Source organism: Camelus dromedarius, chromosome 8 (genome assembly GCF_036321535.1).
Source record: "Camelus dromedarius isolate mCamDro1 chromosome 8, mCamDro1.pat, whole genome shotgun sequence".
NCBI lineage: Eukaryota > Metazoa > Chordata > Mammalia > Artiodactyla > Camelidae > Camelus > Camelus dromedarius.
Genome location: NC_087443.1, coordinates 68,369,722 through 68,394,200, shown reverse-complemented (window position 1 = coordinate 68,394,200; position 24,479 = coordinate 68,369,722). Strand labels below are relative to the sequence as shown.

General features: G+C 47.2%; 1 protein-coding gene across 4 annotated transcripts in view; it reads left to right on the top strand.

Annotated features, from left to right (window-relative positions):
- Positions 1 to 24,479, top strand: part of NRAP (nebulin related anchoring protein) — a 74,543-nt gene that overhangs the window by 32,649 nt on the left and 17,415 nt on the right. For all 4 annotated transcript variants that reach the window (XM_064488447.1, XM_064488448.1, XM_031461777.2 and 1 more), the window contains 16 exons: positions 2,008 to 2,106; positions 3,318 to 3,422; positions 4,589 to 4,696; positions 4,940 to 5,041; positions 6,718 to 6,915; positions 7,489 to 7,593; positions 8,992 to 9,090; positions 10,203 to 10,307; positions 11,478 to 11,585; positions 13,149 to 13,460; positions 14,617 to 14,721; positions 17,500 to 17,598; positions 19,217 to 19,321; positions 20,051 to 20,158; positions 20,705 to 20,818; positions 22,544 to 22,741. In XM_064488447.1, coding sequence (XP_064344517.1) covers positions 2,008 to 2,106; positions 3,318 to 3,422; positions 4,589 to 4,696; positions 4,940 to 5,041; positions 6,718 to 6,915; positions 7,489 to 7,593; positions 8,992 to 9,090; positions 10,203 to 10,307; positions 11,478 to 11,585; positions 13,149 to 13,460; positions 14,617 to 14,721; positions 17,500 to 17,598; positions 19,217 to 19,321; positions 20,051 to 20,158; positions 20,705 to 20,818; positions 22,544 to 22,741 — 2,070 coding nt within the window. The remainder of the gene's footprint in view (positions 1 to 2,007; positions 2,107 to 3,317; positions 3,423 to 4,588; positions 4,697 to 4,939; positions 5,042 to 6,717; positions 6,916 to 7,488; positions 7,594 to 8,991; positions 9,091 to 10,202; positions 10,308 to 11,477; positions 11,586 to 13,148; positions 13,461 to 14,616; positions 14,722 to 17,499; positions 17,599 to 19,216; positions 19,322 to 20,050; positions 20,159 to 20,704; positions 20,819 to 22,543; positions 22,742 to 24,479) is intronic.

The following is a 24,479-nucleotide window of genomic DNA, read 5'->3' as shown; positions in this document are numbered from 1 at the left end:
CTGCCCTTTGCCACAGTCCCCACCATTCCTTACTACTTCCCCGACAATGAGGCCAAACACTGAGCCCAGACTGGTGCTATCTGGCTGGTGGTCTGTTTGGCTCCCACAGTCTTTGTGACCATTAGGCTATAAAAACCCATTGAGGCGGGCTCTCACCCAAGGAGATGGCAATGGGGGCAGCAGTAGGCAGATAGAGTGGCAAAGACATCAGATTCTAGTTTCAACAGACAGGAAATGGTGGGAAAGTGCAGTGTTGGCCGCATGTGTAAGCCCCTGTGAAGAGAAGGCCAGCTGCCAGAGGAGTATGTCCAGAGCCGGTGGGTGAGGTCTGGACAGAGATGGCAGAGGTAGTGGGGATGCAGGAAAGGAGTGGAGTTCTTGGGCAGAAGCTCAGCCGAGAGAAGCTGCCACCCTATGTGGGATTCTGTGTGGGGCCCTGGGCCTTGGGCAATTACACAGAGGCATGCAGACTGTGAGTCGGGTGTTTGATGGTGACCTGACTGCTGCAAACAAAGCCAGAGCCAAGCCTAGCTGACTGAAGGGCCTCACCTGGAGCTCGTAGGTGGAGGGGCTCAGGTGTCCTGAGGGACTGGGGCAGGTTGGGGTGCTGGGGAGCAAGGACTCAGCTGAGATGTCCATGTGGGCAGGGCTGAGGCTGGGTTTGCTCACTCTGCCCAGAGCAGATACTCTGTGGCTCTTTGTTGAAGGAATGAATTAATGAACAAAGGGATGAGAGGGGACCGGTCAGGTAAAAAGGAAGAAGATGTTCAGGATGAGGGATGAGTTCATTCTTTTCCTTCTCTACCTGTATTCAGGGCCAGCCTCGGTTAATTTGTGGGTGAGGCCATGTGCCACCCGCAACTTCCCCCTCTTTTCCTTCACCCGTCTGCATCCTGGCCCCACTCCAGCTGGACAGGTTTCCAGGCTCTCACTCAGCACACTTCAGCCCTCACCCCTGACCACCTACCCTCGAGCCTTGAACATGCTCCTTGACCTCTCTGCTTAAATTCCCATTTTCTCTGCAGCAGACCTTGGGCATGTTTGGAGGAAAATAAGATGATTGGATGAATATAGTCTCATATGCAAGCAGCTAATAATCCTTAACTCTCTGGAGGGCAAACTGTACTTCGAAAAAAGAGAAAATTCACTAGCCCTCAATGTCTTGAAGTTAGTGGGAAGCCAGGGAGATTCCACTTCCATCTCTCCTGAGCCCACATCTTCCATGAACGTGCCAAGTTTAGGGCCGTGGGAGTGAGGGCCAGACGGGGGCTGGATGTACAGGGCGAAGACATGTGAAGACTGTCCTTACACGGCGCCACTGTTGCTCCGTCACCTACCCCTTAAAAGACGTGTATAAAGCCTCAGTAAGAATTTCTTTCCCTCTTTCATCTTTCCTTTCCTTTGGGGGGAAAAAAACTTTTCTTTTGAAGTGTAAGATATATACAGAAAAATTACACTAATTATTGATAAACAGCTTAGATTATTATCAGGTGACCTGTGCCTGCATTTTCTTTGTGAATGTGCCTACAAATAGCATTGTGGGGACTTAGGGTACGTGTGTGTACCAAAAGCCGTAGCATTTTCCAACATGGTGGTACCAGCCTGCACTTGTGCCAGCATTGTGAGAGTTTCCACAGCTCCACATTCTTGCCAACACTTGGTTCTTGTCCACAGTTTAAATGTTCACTGTCCAGGTGAGTGTGGAGGGGTGTCTAACTGGGGTTTTAAATGCCTTTCTCCAATTAATGGTGGGGATGCGCACTTTTCCCTCTGTTCACCAGCCGTCTGGTTGACCTCTTTTATGAGCTGCCTTTTCAAGCCACCCACTTGTCAAGGGGCTGTTTTCCTATCTGTAGGCTTGGAGTGTCCATTGGTCTGCAACTGGAATCTTTGATCCTTTCTCTGGTAATCTGAGAATCACCCCCTTGGTTGGGCTGAGGGGTAGAGAGTTAAGTAAATCTTAGAGAAAAATGCAAGTGACGTCTTCTTATGCCTCTTTGCACCCAGGTCAACTACAGGCAAAGCATTGACAAGCTGAAGTACAGCTCTGTGACCAACACCCCTCAGATTGTTCAAGCCAAAATCAATGCCCAGCAACTGAGTCATGTAAGTGACCCGCCCCTGCTCAGCCGGATGTGGGGGACTTGTGATTGCTTTGCAAGGTCTGGATATCTCGCTCCCCAAAGATTTGACTTTCATTGATGGTGACATATATCCTGTTACAACCATGAGAGGACCCTCTTTGATTTAAACTTTTTATTATAGAAAATTTCAAATACATTCAAAAGTAGAAAGAATAGCGTGATGAATCCCCAGGTACCCCTCACTCAGCTTCAACGACTTCCAATTCATATCAACGCATGGCCAGTCTTGCTTCATCTGTATTCCCATCCACTTCCCCCTCCGTATTATTTTGAAGAAAATCCCAGGTGTTATATAATTTAATTTATAAATATTTTAGTGTGAATCTCCAAAAGATAAAAATAATTTTAAACATGTTTATACAATGTTAGTATGTCACACCAAAAAACTAACAACAGTTCTTCATATCACCAGTGTCCATTTGGCATTCAGCATTCCAATTGTCTCATAAGGTTCTAATTTTGTTTTTTACAGTTTGTCTGAATCAAGCTCCAAATAAGGTCCATACTTTGTGATTAGTTGATATGACTTTAAGACTCTTTTCATCTTTAAGGTTTCCTCTTCATCTCTTTTCTTTCAAGTTGTTTTGTTGAAGAAACTGAATTGTATATCTTGTAAAGTTTCCCACATCTGAGCTTTGCTGACTGCATCCAGCATGGACATCTTGTGGTCCCCTGGCCTCCAAATGCCTGTAACATACTAGTTGGATCTATAGGTTTGATCAGGTTCAGGTTTAATTTGGGGGCAAGACTGCTTCTCAGATGATGCTGTTCTATTGGGAATCACATAATGTTTGGTTGGCTATTTTTTGGGTGATTTAAGATGCCTTTCTTCCAGTGGGGGCAAGCATTAGATACTTATTCTTTGAATAAGTTAAAAAAATAAGTTTCATGCCCTCAGGTTCTTCAGAGGAGAGTTGGCAAGGTAGCCCCAGAGAAGTCGTTTGCACACTCACAACTCTGAGCATGCATTTGAGCTGTTGGACTTTTCATTTGGCATCTTCAACCTGTTAATTTAGAACATTCGTAAAATTAGAGGCTTCCTTTTAAAATGCCTTTTTTCCAGAAATTCCTCAGCTTTGGAGAAAGTGAAAAACAGAATGTTCTCTCCACTGTTCTCCTTCTGCCCACATAAAAACTTGCACTTACCCTGCGGGTTGATTTTAAATCCTATAGGTGAATTACCGCGCCGACTACGAGAAAAATAAGTTGAATTACACGTTGCCACAGGATGTGCCTCAGCTGGTGAAGGCCAAAACCAATGCCGAATTGTTTAGTGAGGTGAGCAAGCAGCATGGGTGAGAACGTGGTGGGAGTTACGCACAGAGGTGAGAATGAAGATGTGAGGATGGTCCAGCAAAGAGAGACCAGGGACTATTCTATCCAAGGAGAGATTGATCAAAGGCACCCATCATGTTATAATTTTGCATTTTGCTGTCTCATGCCGTGTGGTAGTTCACCGGGGATCAGTCAATCATAGCAACTGAATTCTCACTCTGCACGTGGATGGTGTGTGTTGGGACACACTCATCATCATACACCTTGTATCCTCATATCATCATCATCCTGGTGACTTCTAGCTGCTGCCTCGCTGTGTGGGTAAAATTTAAGTTTTAAGAAGACCAGTTTTGTTTTGTTTTTGTTTTGGGTGGGACAGATAATTAGGTTTGTTTGTTTATAATGGAGGTACTAGGGACTGAACCCAGGACCTTGTGCAGGCTGGGCACGCCCTCTACCTCGGAGCTGTAACCCCCCAAGAAGACCAGTCTCAATCACCAGAGTTTTCTGGGAGTCACACGTGGGCTGTGATTAGACTTCTCATGCCAGATGGGATTTGTAGGGTAGGAAAATTTAAAAAGGAACTAACTTTTTTGGTATGCTTCTTCTGTGCTGGACACTGGGATAGGCACTTTACGTATGGAATTATTCAATGATCCTAATCCCCTGGAGGTATTTATTGTAGAGACACAGTTGGTGGCGTGGTCTTTGGTATCAGGCAGACAGAGTCAGGCATTATGACCGTGGCAATAGCGTTACTTACATCTGTGTTGCACCTTATAAGCTTAGAATATCTGTTTTCATAGATACAATTTACTCTCACAGCCACCCTGAGGCAGGTAATATATTATTATTTTCCTGAATGATAAACTGAGGCTCAAAGAGGTAAAGCGATCTGTCCAAGGTCACATGATCAAGAAACAGTGGCGCTAGAATGAACACATGGGTCTTCTCTTTGTCCTGTGCCACTTTGCTGCCCCGCATGGCCCTACAGTGAGAGAACCGATTAACTGGGTTAATAATTGCTGTTATCACTTCGATAATAACAGCCACAATTCTGGTCTGTGAACAGATGGAGACACCGACTTTGTTATTAAAAAAAGTTTCTGTTCAACTTTTGGCAGGACTATGGATAGCGACTTCCCTTCAACTGTGTTTTTGTTTGTCAGGTTAAATACAAAGAAGTCTGGGAGAAGACAAAGGGGAAAGGGTTTGAGATGAAGCTGGATGCCATGTCTCTGCTGGCCGCCAAAGCCTCCGGAGAGCTTGCTAGCAATGTAGGTTTTCTCTCATTAACTCCGAAGTGCATAAGAAACGGTTCTACTAAAATGCCAGTGGTCCTGTTGGAAAAAATAATGACTGTTAACATTGTAAACACCACCATGCTTTCATCTTCTACTGGGTTTGCGAAAGATGGGAGGTGTTTTTTCAGAATTGCTACCCTTGCACTTGTTAAAACCAAAGCCCCTTAGGTGGCAAAGTTTCTGTCTCGCTCAGTTAACTTTCTGCTTTCTCTCAAGATTAAATACAGAGAAGAATATGAAAAAGCAAAAGGCAGAGTCCTGGGAACTACAGACTCAAGGCTTCTGCACTCCCTGCAGGTTGCCAAGATGAGCAGTGAGGTAAGCTCCACTCCCCAGCCCTTCACTTAGAGCTGTGTTGCTGTGAAAGATTTTCCCGACCTGATTCACCTGAGACTGGTTTTTTCTTTTTAATTGACTTCCACTGATAATTTCTTTCCTGGTTTACTTGAAAAGGGTTTTCTCTTTCTTTATTTTGCCAAGGGACACTAATTTTTTAAAGTAGATGAGAAGTGTGTGGTCCCTAAGGGTGACCATCATCTACTGTTCAGGGTACAAGGTGTTCAGCTACATCTATTCATTCTACAGATGTTTAATAAGCAACTACTATATGCAGGATGCTGTGCGAGACACGGGTTGTAAGAGCAAACAATGCAAAACTTGTTCCTCCCTACTGGAGCTTAATTCTACTGGGAGAGTTCGCCAGGAAGCATCTTGTTCATTGTGGTGATGTCCTGGATGAATCCTGTGATCCAAACACACTTGGTATTCAAAATATTTAGCCAACAACTGGGGCATCCAGGCTCCAACCACTCCAAATGATGCTGCTTGTAAAACACTGTAATGGCTGAAGGTTAACCTCGGTAAATGTCACTTACCAAAAAGCCTTCGGGAAAGGAGAGTTCTGCTAGAAGGGACGGACTTGGTTTCTAATCCAGTCTTGTCTGTCAGTGCTGAACAGGCAAAAAGGAAACATGAGCATTGGGTTTCTGCTTTGTGATTGCCTGCCCCAAGCTGTGAGGCCAGTTTATGCTGCTTTGGTGATGTGGTTAGATACAGTTACCTGATGAGTCATTGAGGAGCCATGGCTTGAATAGAATAAGAGAGTTGGCCTCCTGGTTGCCATTTGGGATGTGACGTGCATAGTCATGAAGCAGACAGGGACACTGAGAATTTGGCTTCAGTTTAGACAGAGGACAAATTGGTATTTCCTATTTGCAGTTGGAGCCACCGGGGCCAAAAAGATTATCTTGACCAAAGTCATAGAGTAGTCAATGGTAGTGGAGGAGGAGTAGAGAATTAGATCCTGGAACTCTTACTTACTGGTACCATACTGCTTCTACTGGACTACCTTTCCTCACCATCATGCCATCATCACCATCATCACCATCACCACCACCGTCATCACCACTGTCACCATCACCAGGACCATTATCACCATCATCACCAGAAACATCATTACCACACCATCATGACCACCATCCAACCTCACTGCCAGCCTCATCGCTAACATTTATCAAGTGTTAGCTATATATCATCCCTGCACTAAAGGGGTTTCAGCTACTGTTTAATTTACTCATCACAATAGCCCTCCAAGGAAAATGAGCCCTTAGAGAGTTGATGTGACTTTCCAGAGGTCATCCAGCTGGCAAGGGGAGATCAAGTTTGAACTCAAGCTTGTCTGGCCCTGGAGCCCCAGCTTGGTTATTTTGCCTCTTAAAGCTTCTACAGAAACCATGGATAGAGTCTTCTCTTTCTGGAGCAGCCAGTTAAAAAGATTTAGGAGGTATTCCTGCAGAGACAAAGTAGTGTGAAGCCTCAGTTTGCAGGTGTCACCACCTTACAGAGCCAGGACTTGGGTCACACCCTTCGGACAGACAGGTAGCATTGCCCGGAGTGCCAATTCCTCCTGGAAACCTGGGCTTCCTTCCTGGGTTTTCACATCATTCCTGCCAAGTCAGGCTTCAAGTAATGGATCTTGTTTTGGTGAATTCAAGGTTGAATACAAGAAAGACTTTGAGAAGAGTAAGACCCAATTTCACCTGCCCATGGACATGGTCAACATCAGGCACGCTAAGAAGGCCCAAGCTCTGGCCAGCGACCTGGACTACAGGAAACAACTGCATGAGTACACTGCGCTGCCCGAAGATATGAAGACTCTCTGGGCCAAGAAAGCCTACGGGCTCCAGAGTGAGGTGAGCCCTCGCTCATTGCCAGTTCTCCCCGTGCATCTGTTGCAGCTGGGTACAGTGACACTTCCAGAGTGACTTTTAATGTGTACATGAGTCTATTATGTAACTTAGAGGACTAGGAAGAACCACTGGAGCTGTGGCAGGCCCAGGGAGGATGGATGGGGAGGGTAGAGATGAGTCAAGACAGTGGAGACTAGAGGATGGAGGACTGGGACTCGGAGCTATTTCCAAAGCCAAGATGTGTTAGTAATGGGATAAAGCAAAGAGGAAGGAAGTGTTGAAGATGGTAAGTAAATCTGGGAAAGGTAACAGGTTGGCGGGTAAGATCCTTAGTCAAAAAGTCTGAAAAGCCCTCTTTTTAGTGAGGTTGCTGTGGTTCAGGGCTCAAGGAGAACAGGTTCTTCTGGTGGCAAGGTGGGCCCGTGGCTTCACCCCCAAGCAGAGTTCTTCCTGACTGCAAAAGAGTAGGGGGCAGCGCTTCTAGGGAGACAGATGCAGGAACGAGGACTTTCCTGACTCTCCTGTTAACTTTGCTCAGTCCGCGCCCATGATTAGAGCTTGGGTTTTCTCTTCCAGCTGCAGTACAAGGCTGACCTGGCCTGGATGAAAGGAGTCGGGTGGCTGACAGAGGGCAGTCTCAATTTGGAACAGGCCAAGAAGTCCGGACAGCTGGTCAGCGAGGTAACCTGAGCCCAGGCCCCCGGCTTCTAGTCCTTCTCAGCACGAGTCACCACTGAGAGGAATATTTTCCTCTGATTCCCCCTCCCTAACCCCCAGGCTTATTTTGAGCAAGACACAGAGGAGAACTTCATTTTGCCCCTGTAGCATATCCTGAACTAACTTCCCACATCCTTGAGATTCCCGGGGAGGTATTTGTAAGAAGCTGACCAATTTACTTAAAGTAGTGGCAGCCGAAGCATCCTTCAGAATGATCGTAACGTACAGTCAGTTAGCACGTAGGAGACATGTTTGTTGGGTGAGGAGTGTGTGATTCCTTCTGAATCAGAGAATCTGGTATTTGGAGGTCAGCATTCTCATCAGGCCTGTGACTTCGGTCAGGTCACTCAATCCTGCCGATCCTCTTTCTTATAAAAATGAGAAAGTTGGCTAGGATGCTCTCCAAAGCTCCTGCGGCTCCCAGCCTGCACTTCTTTCCGCCTCGTGGAGCTGGCTGTGGCAGCGGGCAGGGGAGGGCTTTCAAAGGGCGTTCCATTTGGAAGCATGACTATTTCAGGAACACTGGGATCTTCACAGGGGATTCTTGTTTCGGCGCCAGGAAGGCTGAGTTGGCATTTCTCTTGCATATGGTGATAACGGTGATAGTAATGGCTGCCATTTGTGGACGGATAGTAGTAACGTCATCACTGCTGTCATTTATTGATGACATTGAGGGTGTTACGTACCTATTGTTCATGTATTACTCACATTTAATCTTCCTATGTGAGTAGACACTATTATTATTCTATGAATATTCCTATTTTGCATATGAGGAAGGAGAGACTAAGTCATATTCAGTAAGCAGCGGAGCTGGGATCTGTACCCAGTATTTTGGTCCAATGCCCCAGCCCTTGGCCATTAGGCAGCATTGGATCCCCAAAGGATGTTCTGTAATTTATTCTTTTTTTTAATTAAAACATTTTCTACCTTTAATTATTTTCCCCCTTAACGGAGGCACTGGGGATTGAACCCAGCACCTCATGCATGTCAAGCACGTGCTCTACCACTGAAAAATACCCTCCACCCCCCTTGTAATTTATTCTTCCCTTCCCACTGTATTCTTCCTTCTGTCAGACACAGACACACTTAAGGTTAGAGTGTGTGAATGGAAGGCAGAGAGAAGAGAATGCCCTTGGGAGTCCCCACTACCTAACTTCTTGGGTAGGGGTGTGGTAAGGGGACCCAACCAGCCGATGCTTTGCATTACGAATGTCTGTTTCTACCTCACTTCCTGTGCCTACTAACTTTTAAGCTCCTTGAGGGCCAGGAAGATATCACTTCCTTTGCCTTCTTAATATGCTTGTGTGGCGGTGGGGGCAGGCCCAGTCCTAATGCTACCGGGTCCCTTTGCTTTGAAAACAGAAAAACTACAGGCAGAGGGTGGACGAGCTGAAGTTCACCAGTGTGGCCGACAGCTCGCAGATGGAGCACGCCAAGAAGAGCCAGGAGCTGCAGAGCGGGGTGAGTCCGCGCTGCCCTTTCTCCCTGAGCTGTTGTGTCCCAGGCCTGGGGGCCTCCGGGGACAGCAGCAGGTGCTGCCCAGGCACGATCCAGGGACCAACGCGCCTGCCCTTTCATTAGGCTGCACCCAGCTTCCCACAGGCTTCCAGGCTGTCTCTGGAGACTGGACGCCAGGCCTCCCTGCCTCACCCACCACACTTCTCCTCTGGTTGTTAAGGATAGCTGTCAGCTGGCGTTATTCCTTTTCAGCCTCGTTCCCTCTTTTTTCTCTCTCTCATCAAAGACTCCGTTATCCTGGAGCTAGTCGAGAATTATCTTGGAGGAGGGTAACACTTGCTTGTGGGATGTGTGCCTTTCATGGCCACTTAAGGTCAAATATGAGAGGCAGGATAATGAAATGCCACCATAATGACAATGTGTGCATTATTTACACGTTGGTGGTCAACAGCCAGGCAGGTGCAGCTGCTGCCACCTGGCCAGGACCTTCCTAGTGTTTCTTTCTAAAGGTCCAGGTACACCTGTCAGAAAGGATGCCATCAGTATCACTCAGAGTCAGCAGAAAGCCATTGTCTGGAAACTCAGTGTGGGGAGTGGGTGAGGCGGGGAGAGAGAAAGCAGGGAGGATACGTTTTCTGGGAAGGAGATGGTCCCTCAAGTTGTCTTTTGGTCACTGTTCCTCTCCAGGTGTCAGTAGCGGTGGATGTGTTAGGGTTGATTATGGGCTGCAAGAGGCAGAGGATGCTTACTTTTCCCACTTAGGGAGTCTGCGCTCATCTGAGCCCTCCAGTGGGTTATTTTTTGTGGCCATGGATAGTGTAGCTGGGAACAGCTTGGGGAAGTTGATGCCTCCTCAGGGGAAAGGTGTAAAACCAGAAACCTTAGAGGGCTTCTCAGGTTGGTCCCCTGGCCACAGTCTTCTCTCAGCTTCTCACGGCTGCTGCTCCTTCTCCCGTCACGTCTTCTGCCCCGAGCCTCGTTTCCTGTACACTGCCAGCCAGCGTCTGGTCTGGTCCGTCTTGTAATGGACTTTCCACATAAGACACAGAAATGCCGAGCAGCCACCCACCTCCTCCCTTGCCACCTGCCCCTGACCCAGTGCTCTCTCCCAACAGGTGGCCTACAAGGCAGGGAACGAGCAGTCCGTCCATCAGTACAGCATCAGCAAAGACGAGCCCCTCTTCTTACAGGCCCGAGCCAACGCCGCCAATCTCAGTGAGGTACAGCGAGGGGCAGCGGGCGGCCCTGGGCTCTGCTTCTCTGCGCGTAGGCGCCTGGTCCGCAAAACCCACTAGCCACATGGCTGTGTCTGTGTCAGCCGAGGCTGCGTACATCTGATCTTTGTAAATAGCTCCTTGAGGAGCACCTTGTCTCTGTCCGGTGTTTAAGTAGGGAGGGAAGGGCAGCCCTTTGTAGAAATGAGCTGGTGGGAGATTTGAACCACCGACTGATGGGGTAGGAGGCAGTGGTTATTCCTCAGCTGGAGCTGAAACAGCATAAGAGCAGTGATGGAGGAGAGTGAGTAAGAGCTCAGACATTAGCTCCAAACTGCCTGGGTTTGCCCCTTGCTTCTAATACTTACTAGGCATGCAGCCTTAACCAGGTTCTTTGCTCTCAGTCCCACTGGTAAATGAGGGCACTCCTGGTCTCCTCCATAACGAGTTACCTTGAGGCTTCCATGAGCTGATATACAGAAAGCACTTGGAGGTGTATGCACAGGGCAGCTATTCCTGAGACACAAAAGCATGCGGAGTCCCAACTTTGCTTCTCTGTCTTCCAAGGAGGGGCCTTTCTGGGTTCTTGCATGCAGCTCCCAGGTCTTTGGGGTCTTGATCTGAGTAATGGGTCAAGGGGAGAATTATAAGGAGCAACCAAAGCTAAGGTGATTCACACACAGAAACGGACGGGGGTCTTCCAGAAGAAAGAACTTAAAATCTGAAGATGCGGGCAGGACAAGAAAGGGGAGGAGCAAGGAGGAGACCCATGTGGACTAGAGGCTGGGCTCAGGAAGAGAAAAGGGTGCAGCTGGAGTAGCTGCCGGGCTGGTGGGACGTGCGGACCGACATGGAGAACAGACTTCAGAAATGTTGCTGTGTGTCGTGCAGTGTTAGTCCACCTGTGGCTTGTCATTAAGACTTCCATGAAGAACCCTAGTATTTTCCAAGGCTTCTGGAGCTCAATTTCTGCTTCTTTTGGCTGAAGCTCTGTCTTTCAAGAGGCCTTAAGACAAAAATAAGAAGGCCTGGTTATATCTAGGTTATAGGTGTCTCTGGCTCTCGGGGTTCCTGGGGAAGGATGTAATTGACGTTTGCCTCCTGGAGAGGTTGGTACAGAGTCTGGGGAAGCCCTCTCACATGAAGATGATTTCTTTTTCTCCTAAATCCCCTTAGAAACTGTATAAGAGCAGCTGGGAAAACCAGAAGGCAAAAGGGTTTGAGCTGCGTCTTGACTCCCTGGCCTTCCTAGCTGCCAAAGCCAAGAGGGACCTGGCCAGTGAGGTGAGTCAGTCCCCAACTTGTACTCAGCGTCACAATCCTGACGTTTTACATCTGGGCAGGTTCTTAATCTCTCTGAGCCTCAGGGTTCTAATCTGTGAAATGGAGATAAATACGACCACCTTGCAGTGAGATAATCATGTAAGTGTCTAACACACTGCTTGCCACACACTGGTTATTGGTAAGTGGTAACTGTTATTATTCGTGGTAGTAGCCAGAGTAGCAATCCAGATGACTCATTTTACAGGTAAACTGATGCCCAGAGATGTTCTGTGACTTCCTGAGAATGTGGGGGCCTGCTGACAGTTGAGTACAGGCTCTCGCATTGAATAAACGGGATAAAATCCCAGCTCCATCACCTACTCGCTTGTGGCTTTGGGCAGGTTGCTTAACCTTTCAAAATCTCAGGTAACTCATGGGTAAATTGGTGACTGCAAAATGGTTATGAGGAAATGAAATGAATTGATGTGCGTTAAGTATCTATGGTTCGCTGCTGTCTGTTATGAGTCTGCTGTGAGATAGGGAGCCTAGGCCAGAATGTGAGTCAAACTCTGCTTCCTTCATCAAGAAAGCCTTGCTTCAAAAAAAATCCCAAATATATACACATGTATATATTTATGTTCTATATCTGTTGTGTATATAGTACATGTACATGCAAAAATACATCCATAAATGTGTATAGGTATCAGCTGAACTGAACAGTGGCTTGGCAACGGGGTTGATTTACCTTATGACACAAGCCCCTTATCGCATCAACTGGTAACATTTTACAAATCAACACTTGTCTGCAGGTGCACTTTGAGTGGCACAGATTTACACCATCCCTGGCTCATTGTAAGTGATCACTAACTTGTGACAGTTATCGATACCGTTGTTACTGTTGTTGGCAGAGATGAGAGTAGAGTCCAAGTCTTCTGATGGCCACAGTGATGATGATGTTGACATGATGCCACACATGAGTATCCTGTTACAGTTTTCAAAGCACTTCCATATTTATTCTTTCTTCTGATCCTCATTACTCTTGGCCTGGTGTTTCTTTTTCAGGTCAATGTGCTGCCTTTTGCTCTCCATAACGCCCAAATATTTAATTTGAGTTTTTTTCTGAAACAGCAGTTGCATTTTAGATATTCTGGTTTTTTTTTCATTTCCTGACAACTTTTTATTTATAATGTTCTCCCTATAACAAAAAAAAAAAAAGGTTTTAAAGTGGCTTTCATGAAAGTGACAGGCTACTTAAAGATAAACCCAGAAAGCGTAATCTCAAATCATACAGAGGCAAGATGAAATTTCACCAGGAAATTGGGAGAAGACTATTCTAAAGCTGAGCTTTCAGTTTAGCTCTGAGCTCTCTGGCAGCCAAAGTGAAAAGGGAAATAATGAGAAGTAATATTTAGTTTCACCATTTGATGAAAAGAAATATATCAGTTGTTTCAGGAAGGCAAACTTTTTATGACCCTGATTCTAATAGGATCTGTTGTATGGCTTCTTTTTAACTTTCATGCATGGCTTGATACTTAATTCCTTTAGGAGATTCTGATGTACCGCTGCTCTCTTCCTCCCATTTAGGTGAAGTACAAGGAGGATTATGAGAGGTCCAGAGGGAAGCTCATTGGGGCCAAGGGTGCCCAGGGGGATTCGCAGATGAGCCACTCACTGCAAATGTCCAAGCTGCAGAGTGAACTGGAGTACAAGAAGGGATTCGAGGACACCAAATCCCAGTGCCACGTCCCCCTGGACATGATCCACCTGGTGCACGCCCGCAAGGCGCAGCACTTAGCCACGGACATAGGCTATAAGACGGCGTCCCACCGCTTTACAGCTTTGCCCACAGACATGAAGGTGGAATGGGCCAAGAAGGCTTACGGTTTACAGAGTGATGTAAGCTCTGTGTGCATGTGTGTGTGTGTGTGTGTGTGTGCATTAATATTGGTGCAAGGTTTTCCCAGACTCTTCAAGACTGTAGCTTATACTGAGACGTACCTGTTTCTGGATCCCTAAATGAAAAGGTTTTAGCTTCCTAGTGCTTTAACTTTTATTCAAACTATGCCCATTCTAGAATCTAAAATGAGATTATCAAACAGAAAATCTTACAGCTACTTTTTCCTTCTTGGAATTCTGATCTACGTATGTTTGCCATGTTCCTTTTTATTGCTGGGGGTTGGGGGAGAATGTATTTGTGACATTCTCAACTGTGGCTTGCTTTGGGACGGCATCAGTGGTACTCACTCCCACGCTAGTAGTCCCATTTTCAGAAAGGGCAGCTTGCTAATCGCCGACAACCCTCTCCCCTTTTTCCTTATATTCTCCACCTGGTTCTGTTGACTCTCGCACGAGAAAGTTGGGGAACTCAGAAGTCAGGTCAGCAGGAGCCAGACTGCCATGCACAGGACGGGGGTAGGGGGTAGGAGGAGGGCAGTGCAGACACACCCTTCCAAATAGAGCTCTTTCAGGATGGAGAGATGATGTGCTAGTTTTAGAGAAGTGTCCATTTAAATGGCCTTCCATTAAAACTACTTCTTCAGTGGCAAGAAAGAAATGAGACACCCCCACCCGCCCCGCAACGAGGTTCGTAGGAAGGAATCGGCACGATGGGAAGCCTGGGCTGTCTTGTGAAATTCTCTCAGATAGCTCCCTGCCTGGGTTCCGTTGTGAGCTCTCATTTTCTTCTCCCCGCGTGTCATTTTAAACAAGAAAACGGGGAAAGCAGACAATGAGGGCGCGTTTCTTTCCGAGGAAGACGCGGGTCTGTAATGAGGGACGGGGGCTGACTTGGCCCCTCCCGCTCTGCCCCCAGTAGTGTCGGGTGGGGCCAAAGCCACCATCAGCGGGTCGGCTCCAATTAAGGGGGAAATTAATTTACATTTTGGAGCCCTACCTGTGACTGTGCAGAAATGGATAAGACAAAAGTGGCGTCTAATTTGACTCAGCTGGCACCAAGGCGACATTGGGGAGCCGTTAATAGCCCTCTAAATGTCTGCACACCAACAATAGCCTGCTTTTTTTTTTTTTTTTTCCTTGCTTTCTCCTTTGTCAGAACCAATACAGGGCAGATGTGAAGTGGATGAAAGGCACGGGCTGGGTCGCCACCGGGTCATTAAATGTGGAGCAGGCGAAGAAGGCAGGAGAACTCATTAGCGAGGTGAGATTCCCTGACAGTGTGCAGCAGGCCTGGCTGCATTAGGCGTGCGGCACTTCTGTATAAAATTAAAATAATTTCCACTCAAAAGGCAGAGAAAAAGGCAAAGCTACATAAAAGGCCTCAAAATCCAGACTAGGGCTGGTAATTAGAGAGAAACCACATACCAAACACACCCCAGTAGGGGCCGGGAGAGCCCTGGCAAAAACAAAGTGGGTGACAAATGATATTATGAATAATAATGACAATCAAACGGAGCTCAATTGCTACCCACCAGCTTACCTTTTTAATGAAGCAACATGGGAGAGATGATGAAAAGATGCATTTATTACACCCAGAAAGCCCTTTTGTGACTTAACGCACATTTTCTCCTTCTTTCTTTCCATGGCAGTGTAAACAGTGTTTGGATAGTCACGTGGTGTTGAACATGTGACATGGTTCCTTTTCGTTGGAGGGTCTCACTTCTGTTTAAATCTCAGTCCTGTCTACTTGTGGCCACCCCAGCTGGACTCTCAGACATGACAGCTTATGAAACGAGCCCTTTCCTCACATTTTAGGGCAGTATCCTTGAGCAGATCTTTTAAAGACTAGGTCAGAGTTTCTCAACCTTGGCCCTGTTGACATTTTGGTAATTCTTTGATGTGGGGGTGTCCTTGGCTTTGTAGGATGTTTGGCAGCATCCCTGACATCTGTGCACTATATGCTAATGGCACCCCTTTCCAGTTGTGGCAACCAAATACGTCTCCAGACAATGCCGCAGGGTGGAGCGGCATCAGACAGGACACATCAGGGAGCTGTCACTGCCTCATGATCACAAAGAGGCTGCACACCCCAAACGACCCAAATGCACTCTGTCACTTCTGTCTGGGCAGGGACTTGCTCAGAAGGCACGTGACCATTTGTTTAGTTGCCTCCAGATTAGCCTGCTTTTTCTGGACTCTTCTGGGTGGGGAGCAGACTGTACTGGCCGTAGTCCCAGAAGACCTCAGCTTTGTCAGTGAGCAGCCTGGGACCCTGTGTCCCAAGAGGAGATTTTTCTTAACTGAATGTATAGTTAAAACAGAAAGACTGCCGTGGTGTAAACACACCTAATATTTTGACACACAGCATCGATGTTTTCCCACGGGAGAGCATTCTAGTCACCTGACACATCACAGAGCTTATTTCAAAAGTGGCCTTGCTCTGACTGGCCTAATTTTTAGGAATGTGAGTCGACACTCAAGGCTCAGAAGACCCTGGGAGTTACACGAAGACTATACTGCCCTCAGCAGTTCAGTCTCATTAAGGAAAAGCCCTCTTAGGGGATGAACATGAGAAACTCACAGAGAAAATATTTAAGTTGGAAGCTCTCAATATTGGGCCAGCTCTCAATATTGGGCCCACTCATAAAATAAAGACCATCACGCACATAATTTAGACTTTGAGATGATTCCTTCACGCAGCTAAGCCTGACAGCCAAGGGATCTTTTGAGAACCATTTGTCCCACAGTGGTCTTACTTTTCCACCTTACTTTGCAAACTTATTCAACGAATTTGCTTGTCTTCTGCACTCTATACCAGCCCTCAAACTTCAGGAAGGCGCGACATCTTTCAGCAACTTCTTGCCAACCATCGCCTTCCAGCTTGCCACGTTTCCAGTTTAGTGCCGAATTGGATTAACCTCTTAGTTTTCAGGCGGAATGCCAGGCGCTGTTGAAAGAGCCACAAATACACACACACCTGCCATTTAAATCAGGAGTCAGCAAACCTTTTGTGTAAAGGACCTGATGGTAAATAGTTTTGGTTTTGTGGGCCACACTGCTTCTGTTAGTAACTATTCACCTCTCCCATGGTAGCATGATGCAGCCGTAGACAATAGGTAAATGAATGAGCATGACTGTTTTCCAATAAAACTTTATTTACAAAAACAATGGATGGGCCAAATTTGGCTGGATATTGAGCTGTGCCTTCTTAAGACAACCTAGTAATACAAAAGTCCAACTCGATAAATAAGGAAGTGTATATAAAACATTTGTTTGAAGGGAGAAAAGATACCCTTCTTAATTCTATTAAGATAGCAACTGTTTTAGTCTCCTGGAAATGTACTTTTATAAAAAAAAAAAAGCAGGAATTAATTTAAGCATAATTTTTAGAATACTTCAAAACTGAGTACCTAGGATTTTGCCAGCACTTACATTTCTTGTAGTTTGTTTATTTGTTTCAGTCTCTTTCAAATTGCATGATGACTCCTTTCAGGAACAGCACCCTTGTTCCTGTTACTGTAACATTTTGAGACATTATTGCATATGTTAACCTGAACCGGTTTCTAGCGTGATCAGCTAGTGTACAGTCACTGTTAAATGCAGAGGTTTTGACTATGATAATCTCTGCCATGTCGTTTTGTGGAAGGAAAACAGAAAGCTTCAACTGATAAATGTAACGATGAATGTTCTTTCTTGCTTGGGAGACCCAAACTAAGATATGTAAACAACTGGAGACTGTATTTGAAGGCTATAAAAAGAGTCCTTTCCTAAGTGTGTCTCCTATTTTACTGGTATAACCTAATTTTGAGATGTTTTCTTTGCACCAGGTAGAAATACTTTAATGTTAATTGACACGAGGTTATTCTTAAATTGAAACAAATATTAACCCGAAGGCACCTAGGATATAAAGATGGAGGAAGCCGAATAATAATTATGTTCACAAATTCACTCTAATCTCAAGCAACCTATGATTTTCTCTTTCAAATGGCATGAAAGAGCAGCACAAAATTCACAGCTTTGATCTTTTTCTGCTCAACAGAAGAAGTACCGTCAGCATCCAGATGCTTTGAAGTTTACCAGTATTAAAGACACTCCGGAGATGGTCCAGGCCAGAATTAGTTATACCCAAGCAGTGGATGTAAGCGATAATGTATATACATTATGACTCTAAGAGTGGGCTCCTCTTTCAACTCTGCGATTGAAGCCGAGGGGTTCTTGGCTTGCTCCTTCTGTTGTTCTAAGGATGAAGGAGCTTCTTATCCTTCGCCGAGGCGCACCTTAGCAGGGGTACTTCCTCATTAGGATGCAAACGGGGTGTCACCGCCACTCTTAGGATGCCAAGTGGGGCTCCACCACCGCTCTGCCCCACGCTCTCGTTCCTTCCCATTTGCATGCCTCCAGGGTTTGTCTGTGGTGAGGCCTTTCCCCCTCTCCTTTTGTTCTGAAGCATTGTTTTCAGAAATGGGACTTTGGGGCAAAGTTCTTGGTAATTGGAATACTTAGCAATTGGAATGCTTAGGGTTTCTTGGGACCCACGGCAAAGAATTCATGCTTTCTGAATTCCCCCAAAGACTTTGAAAATGGTTTGCATCTGATTTATGTACGTTAGACTAGCTTTTAAGCTATTTCCCATATTCCATTTTTAAAGTGAAACCAAGATCTGGCCTTTGCAGGGTCCCGCGGAGACGAGATGGAATGGTGAGATCCTATAAAAATTCACGTTAGGACGTGGATTAGCCCTGTTTGGCTGATTTTACTGAGAGAGGCCCCCAGGTCATCGTGAGGGAAGACATGCCTTTTAAATATCTTCAGATCAACTTGCCATGAGGGAAACTGACAAACCTTGATGGGGAAGGATTTCAAAATTGTCTCCCTTGTTTCCCAACTGAACAGATTATTCCTGTTGTGCTTTATTCAGCTGACATTCTGAGATGGTCTGAGTGCCTGTCAGAATATAGTATGGGATGATTTATAAACTTATAAGTTTAGGAATTTATAATTTCTTGACAATCAGCCCATCAGAAGCAAATTGAATTCTGAGAAACGTAGATGGTCAAACAAGAACTTTTGTATAGAAAAAAAACAATACCTGCTTTTTCCTTATCCTAACCAGCTCTAGGGGGCACTGCTGTGATACATAGAAATTTGGACACATCTAATAAGATTCGGGATGTAAAAGCCCGGTTTAGAAACTTTCTTTGGTGGCGGATGCCAATTCCATGTGTTATTGCTCACTACTAGAATTATCATGAGCCCAGATCAGAGTTCTGGGTGAATAGCACCCCAGACTCACCCAGGAGACGTTTATTAGCACAAGAATCATTGAGATGCAAGGGGAAGCAGGTGAGGATGGAAGTAGATCCTGGGAAATTCCCACCTGTGGAAAAGCCATCTTCCCTTGTGCTTGCTGAATTGTGATGCCCTCTCCTAGCGTATAGTTAAAAGCAAAATTACCAGATGTTAACCAGAACTCATTTTTTTCACTTGACACCCATCTCAGCAGTACGCTACAGGTGGAGCGTTAAGTGAGAGGGGAGTTTCAGCCCGTCATGTTCTGAGCTCGGAAGTAGAACTCGGGAGGGAATGAAACGCGTGTCATCTCGCTAGCTGTGTAGTCTGGTGGAGGCAGGATGCCCGAGATCCTGTCTCTTCTGGGAGGTGGCAGCTGCATCACCCTTGTCTCCTGAGGTGTAGCTTGGCTGATGGCTGCACGGGGGAGGCTTCTGGGTTTAATGGGAACCTCTCTCCATCCGCAGAGGTTATACAAGGAACAAGGAGAAAACATAAAGCATCATTACACGCAGACAGCCGACCTCCCTGAAGTCCTGCTGGCCAAGCTGAATGCCATGAATATCAGCGAGGTGAGGCGGATGGAGGGGGCACTGGTTTTAATTTCGGGAGATCACAGGACCTGTGCAGTTGGTCTGCGTCCCGTGCTCCGATGCATCCTGTGCTCCCACACTGGGTTTAACGCTCTGCTGTCACCATCTTGAAATCTGAACAAGGGTCCCCCATTTTCCTTTGCACTGGGCCCTGCCAGTCACGTAGTTGGTCCTGCTGAAGGGTCAAGCTCATTAAAAAGGATGAGACTAGGAAAACTTCCTTGGGACAAAGGGCATCTGTACTGCAGGGCTGGATTATGGGAGCATCGTCAGAATACAGGTGAGGACCTCCAGTGGCTGTGCTGAAGAGGGACCAGGGAGACTTAATTCGTTCCTTCCATAATCTCTATCAGCACTTCCTTCCTCGCTCTTCAGCAGAGACAGTTGAGTTTTCTTTGTTCTACATAAAGAGCTGACCCTACAGCATCGTGCCTCCTTCTTCCAATCAACTTGCTGCTCAGGGCAATCTGGTTCTGACTCCAAAGCTCTTGCCTTTTAAACCCCGCCCCCACCCCCCGGCTCTCCCCTCCGTCTGTGGGCGTAAGGCAGCATTCAACTCTTTGTTGGTTTTTGCTAAGCCACAGTGATCTCTAACTCCAACTAGGGGAAAAAAACTCCACAACAAACTGGATTCTCATTTTGGTGATGGGAGTTTAGGAAACCACCAGGTCACACGAAGGTCTTTATTTGCACACATCTTCCCAACAGACGCGGTATAAGGAATCCTGGAGCAAACTTCGAGACGGTGGATACAAACTGAGATTGGATGCCATTCCATTCCAGGCAGCAAAGGCTTCCGGTGAAATCATAAGTGATGTGAGCGGCCACCTCCGTTACTGGGACAGTGTTTAATACTCGCCAATTTTTATTCCCTTTGCCCCTAACCTCTGCCTTCTTTTGCCTGTGGATAATATCCTCTCCTCTCCCAACTGACTGTGTCAGGGCAATCAGATAACGACCAGTGAGAAAGAACATACCTTACAACAACAACAAAAAATCCCCTAGCTGGGGTACAAAGCTGATGCTGGACTGTAAATATGGACCCCGGGCAAATGAAATGCACCCGCCACCAAGCGTTTTCCTAAAGCGAGTCCATGTGAAGAGACTGTTAACAATGCACCCACCTTCTTCCAGCGTGGGCCGCCCAGGCGCTAACGTGTCCTGCCATTTCATATCGCAGCCCTTTAGTCATTGGGAGGCTTGCATATGAAAGAATAGGCCTTTTGACGACTCCCGCGCCTTTTCTTTTAACTCACCCAGTTGCTGTCAAAAGAACAAAACATTTTCGCCCAATACCCACCTCTTCCATTCCGTGTCCCTTGTCCTCGAGCTGTTACTCTCTCCCGCTCTCTTTCCCTTTAGTACAAATACAAAGAGGCATTTGAGAAAATGAAAGGGCAGATGCTCGGCTCCCGGAGCTTGGAAGATGATATCAGCCTTGCCCATTCAGTGCACGCGAGCTCTCTGCAGAGCCAAGTAAGTGGGAGAGAACACAGCGGAGCTGGGGGGCCCCCACCTAGTGACACACAGCCGACAGATGCCGTGTGTCCTTCTGGCTGCGGGTATTGGCTCTGTCCTGACTAGCGAGGTGGCCTGGTCAGGTCCCTTGGGCCTTCTGGGCGTCAGCTGCTTCCTCTGTCGAGTGAGAGGTTGGACTAGTTGACCCCTTAAGCTCCCTTCTGGGCTGGGCATTCTGTGGCTTTGACCCATGGCCACAAATGGGGGCCGCTGGGCTGATTTGGATGGCAGGGGTGTTTCGTTGGGTCTGCAGAGCAAATTCATTGCAAACCTTTAAAAATGGAAATCTTTACACAAAAGTTTTAGATTCTGGGCGGAAGCCAGGCTTGGGTTCCTCAAGGCTGCGGTTGAAGTTGATTACTGAGAGCACCACTTAGAAGGCATCCCTGCTGTCCTGGTCACGCAGCCAACCCCTCCTCCCCCACTTCCTCCGCTCATTTGTGCTACCTGCCTGGCTCCTGGAGGCCTCTGAGTTTACATGCCTTGATTTTGACTCTCTGGATGCTGGCACATGTGTGTATACGGTACCTCCTTGCGTATATGTGAGTTGACTAATGGCAGTGATGAGATCTGTGCCCAGTGGGTAGCAGAGGACTAAACAGTTTTACGTGCAATGTCCCATTTAATCATCAAATTGTCTCTAGGAACTTCACTTGTTATTCATCCTGGTTTGCTGATAAGGAAGTCTAGAGTCTGAGGGTCTTTCTTGCCCAAGGTCAGCTAGAAAGGGGCAGAGCTAGGACATGGAGCCAGCTCTACGTCTCATGCCCTCTCCACAGTTTCATGTGTTCTCTGCCATTTTGTTCTCTGCCTCAGTTTCCTTGTTTTTAACATTTCTTTCCGCTTTCTGTGCTGGGATGCTGACCAAGTAGTGTGAGACTGGACATGAATCGTCCTTGGATTTATGCTAGGAGTGAGGGGAGGATGAGCGGAGGTGGGAGTGGGAGGTCAGGGAGGAGTGGCTGGAGTTCAGAAAGCAGTGGGAAGGATGGAGGAGGAAGGGGTGGTGATTTTGCATCTGACTCACAAGAAAGCCCCGAGTGCGCTTCAGGGACCTTCCCGCAGCTCGTCCCAGGACTGTTGTGGAGCTTGAGGTCTGCAAATGGGCCTCTCCCCTCCTCCCTCAGGGTGCATGTTAGGCTCTTGGGAATACCCATCCCTGAGAACTGGCTTTTCAAGCATCCGCCCACTGCTCCTGGCCCCCAGATTTACTAGGACGTCATCTGATGTTTGAAGAGGCTCTCCATCAGCAGCCTGAGAGGAGACTCCTTGGTGTCTCAGATCTGAACTTGAGAGAGTGATGGGGAGAAACTCTGGGGAGCAGGAGGCAGGTTAGCCCTGCATCTTCTTGCCCCTGGAAAATGGGGAGATCTAAAGACTTGAGCAAGGGAACCACTGACATTATATGTGTCCCTTGAACTTCTGTATTTTCCAGAGTAGGGGAACCCTGGACCTTGATCATCTAGATCAATGACCTCCAAGAGTCGGGGGTGGTGAGTGGCAGGGCCTGGAGACCAATCCTTCTTATTAAGCCAGTCCTTTCAAGAAAGGAATGCTGGCCCTGCCAGGAAAGCCTCCCGGGCTTAACCTGGGACAGTCACATCCCAGTTGCTCTCCTGATGGTCCTGATGCAAATGGATGGCGGCTTTGAAATAGCTGCTGTTGATCTGTCTGCCCATCTAGGTGAATTACAAGAAAGGCTTTGAACACTCAAAGGCGCAGTTCCATCTGCCGTTGGACATGGTAACCCTGGTGCATGCCAGGAAGGCTCAGACCCTGGCCAGCGACCAGGACTACAGACATCCGCTCCCCCAGTACACTTCCTTGGCGGAAGACCTGAGGCTTCGCTGTGCCAAGAAAGCCCACAAGTTGCAGAGTGAGGTAAGGGGACCTGGCCTCTCTCTCGGGGCTCTTTTCCTCTTGAATTTGATCACAAGGCAGTGGCCCACAAGCTCCTGTGAGCTCAGTGGGGGCTCCAGAAGTGAGGACTCCTACACCTGGGTTTTCTTTTAAAACACTGCCTTAGTTGTTTTAAACTGGGTTTTAAAACTGTGCCTCGCTCTTAATAAGAACAGTTGCACAGGTCGAATACTAATAGCAACAACTGTTTATTGAATATTTCTGCTGAATTTCTAAGCATTGAGATTTCAGGCATGACCTCATTTAATCCTCAGAATAACCCTGTATCGATCGTCTTTATCCCCATTTTACAGAGCAGCTATAATGAGGCTCAAAGAACTTAAACAGCTTGTGCAGGATCACAGAACTATAAATGAGAAAGTGGGTGCTGAGACTTGGACCTAGGTGGTGTCTGTCGAGGATGTCAAGATTTGCTAATGGTGTTGCCTCTGGCCCCACGTGGGGCTGGAGGTTCCTCTTTGCTTCCTCTGTTTCTGTGCCACTGGTTTTCTCCAGAGGGCTAAGGTGTTCTGGGACCACCGGTCTTCTGCAGAGGGCTAAGATGTGCTGGGAGAGGTGCACTGAGCCCCTTTGGAACTGACCCACTTCAGGCAGAGGAGAGTGCTGGCAGGAGGGCAAGGCAATTAGGGCCCCAGAAATCCTTCCTGGGTGCTTCCAAGGAGTCTTGGAGGCCTTTATGTCCTCCCGTGTGCATTTCTAGCTCAAGCTACCTGTTTTCTGAAGGAGGCAGGCCCAGAAGCGGTGGGAGGCACGGGAAGATTTCCTCACTCCCAAGGAGATGCAAAATGTCTGTTCCCAGGAGGCAGCAGCATCCTTTTTGGTACTCACGTTATCTACCAGCTTGCCAGATTTCCGCGCCATGAGATTCACAAGTAATGGGCCTGTGTTAGAAAATAAAACAACCCCACCAACCCGCTTTCGGGTTTGGCAGAGCCTGAGAGCTGCACGGTGCTCAGATCTGGCTTTCTGTCGTCTGTTGGAAGTTTTCACCTGTGTACAGCATTTACGGAGTGACATAAACTGTCAGGAACCCGGGAGCAGCTGGAGGAACGAGGGAGCTGCCACGATCAGCTCAGGGGCCCGTTTGTCACTTGAGCAGAGACCTCACTTCCCCTGTCTCTCATCACCATAGCAACTGGAAGGCGGCATGCCTGGGGGAGGGGTGCCTCTGTGGCTGAAGGGGAGTGAATTTGGGGGTCCCCTTTAAACTGTCAGCCCAGATCTCTCAGGTACATGCACTCACCCCCACCAGCACAGACTCAGGCCTTTGCCAGGTTATTCTGGATTCATTTATTAGTTCTTTCTTAACCTATGATTAATTAATGTCACCCTCTGCTGCTGGGTTTTGTTTTGAAGACCTATTAAACCGTTTCCACATTTGCCCCAAGACAACTGCCTTTCTAACCACAATCCGCTCCGGCGTTTATTTTTTGATAGCCCACGTTAAAATAAAAATCCGCCGAGCATCCCACTAACAGCTTCAGAGACAAGTGACGGCGGAATTATTTTCTTCTGACCTACATTTTTGTTTCCCTAACGAGCATTTACTAAGAAGCGTGCGTGCATTTGCTGAGTATGACGTATCTGGAGGGACTGGCTTTGCCATGAGTTCTAATCGTGATGCTGTCTGTCGGGGGTCCTCTGGCTTCGCCCTGCTTCCTTGTGCCCCGAGCTTAGTTTTTCTGATTCCTTGTGTCGT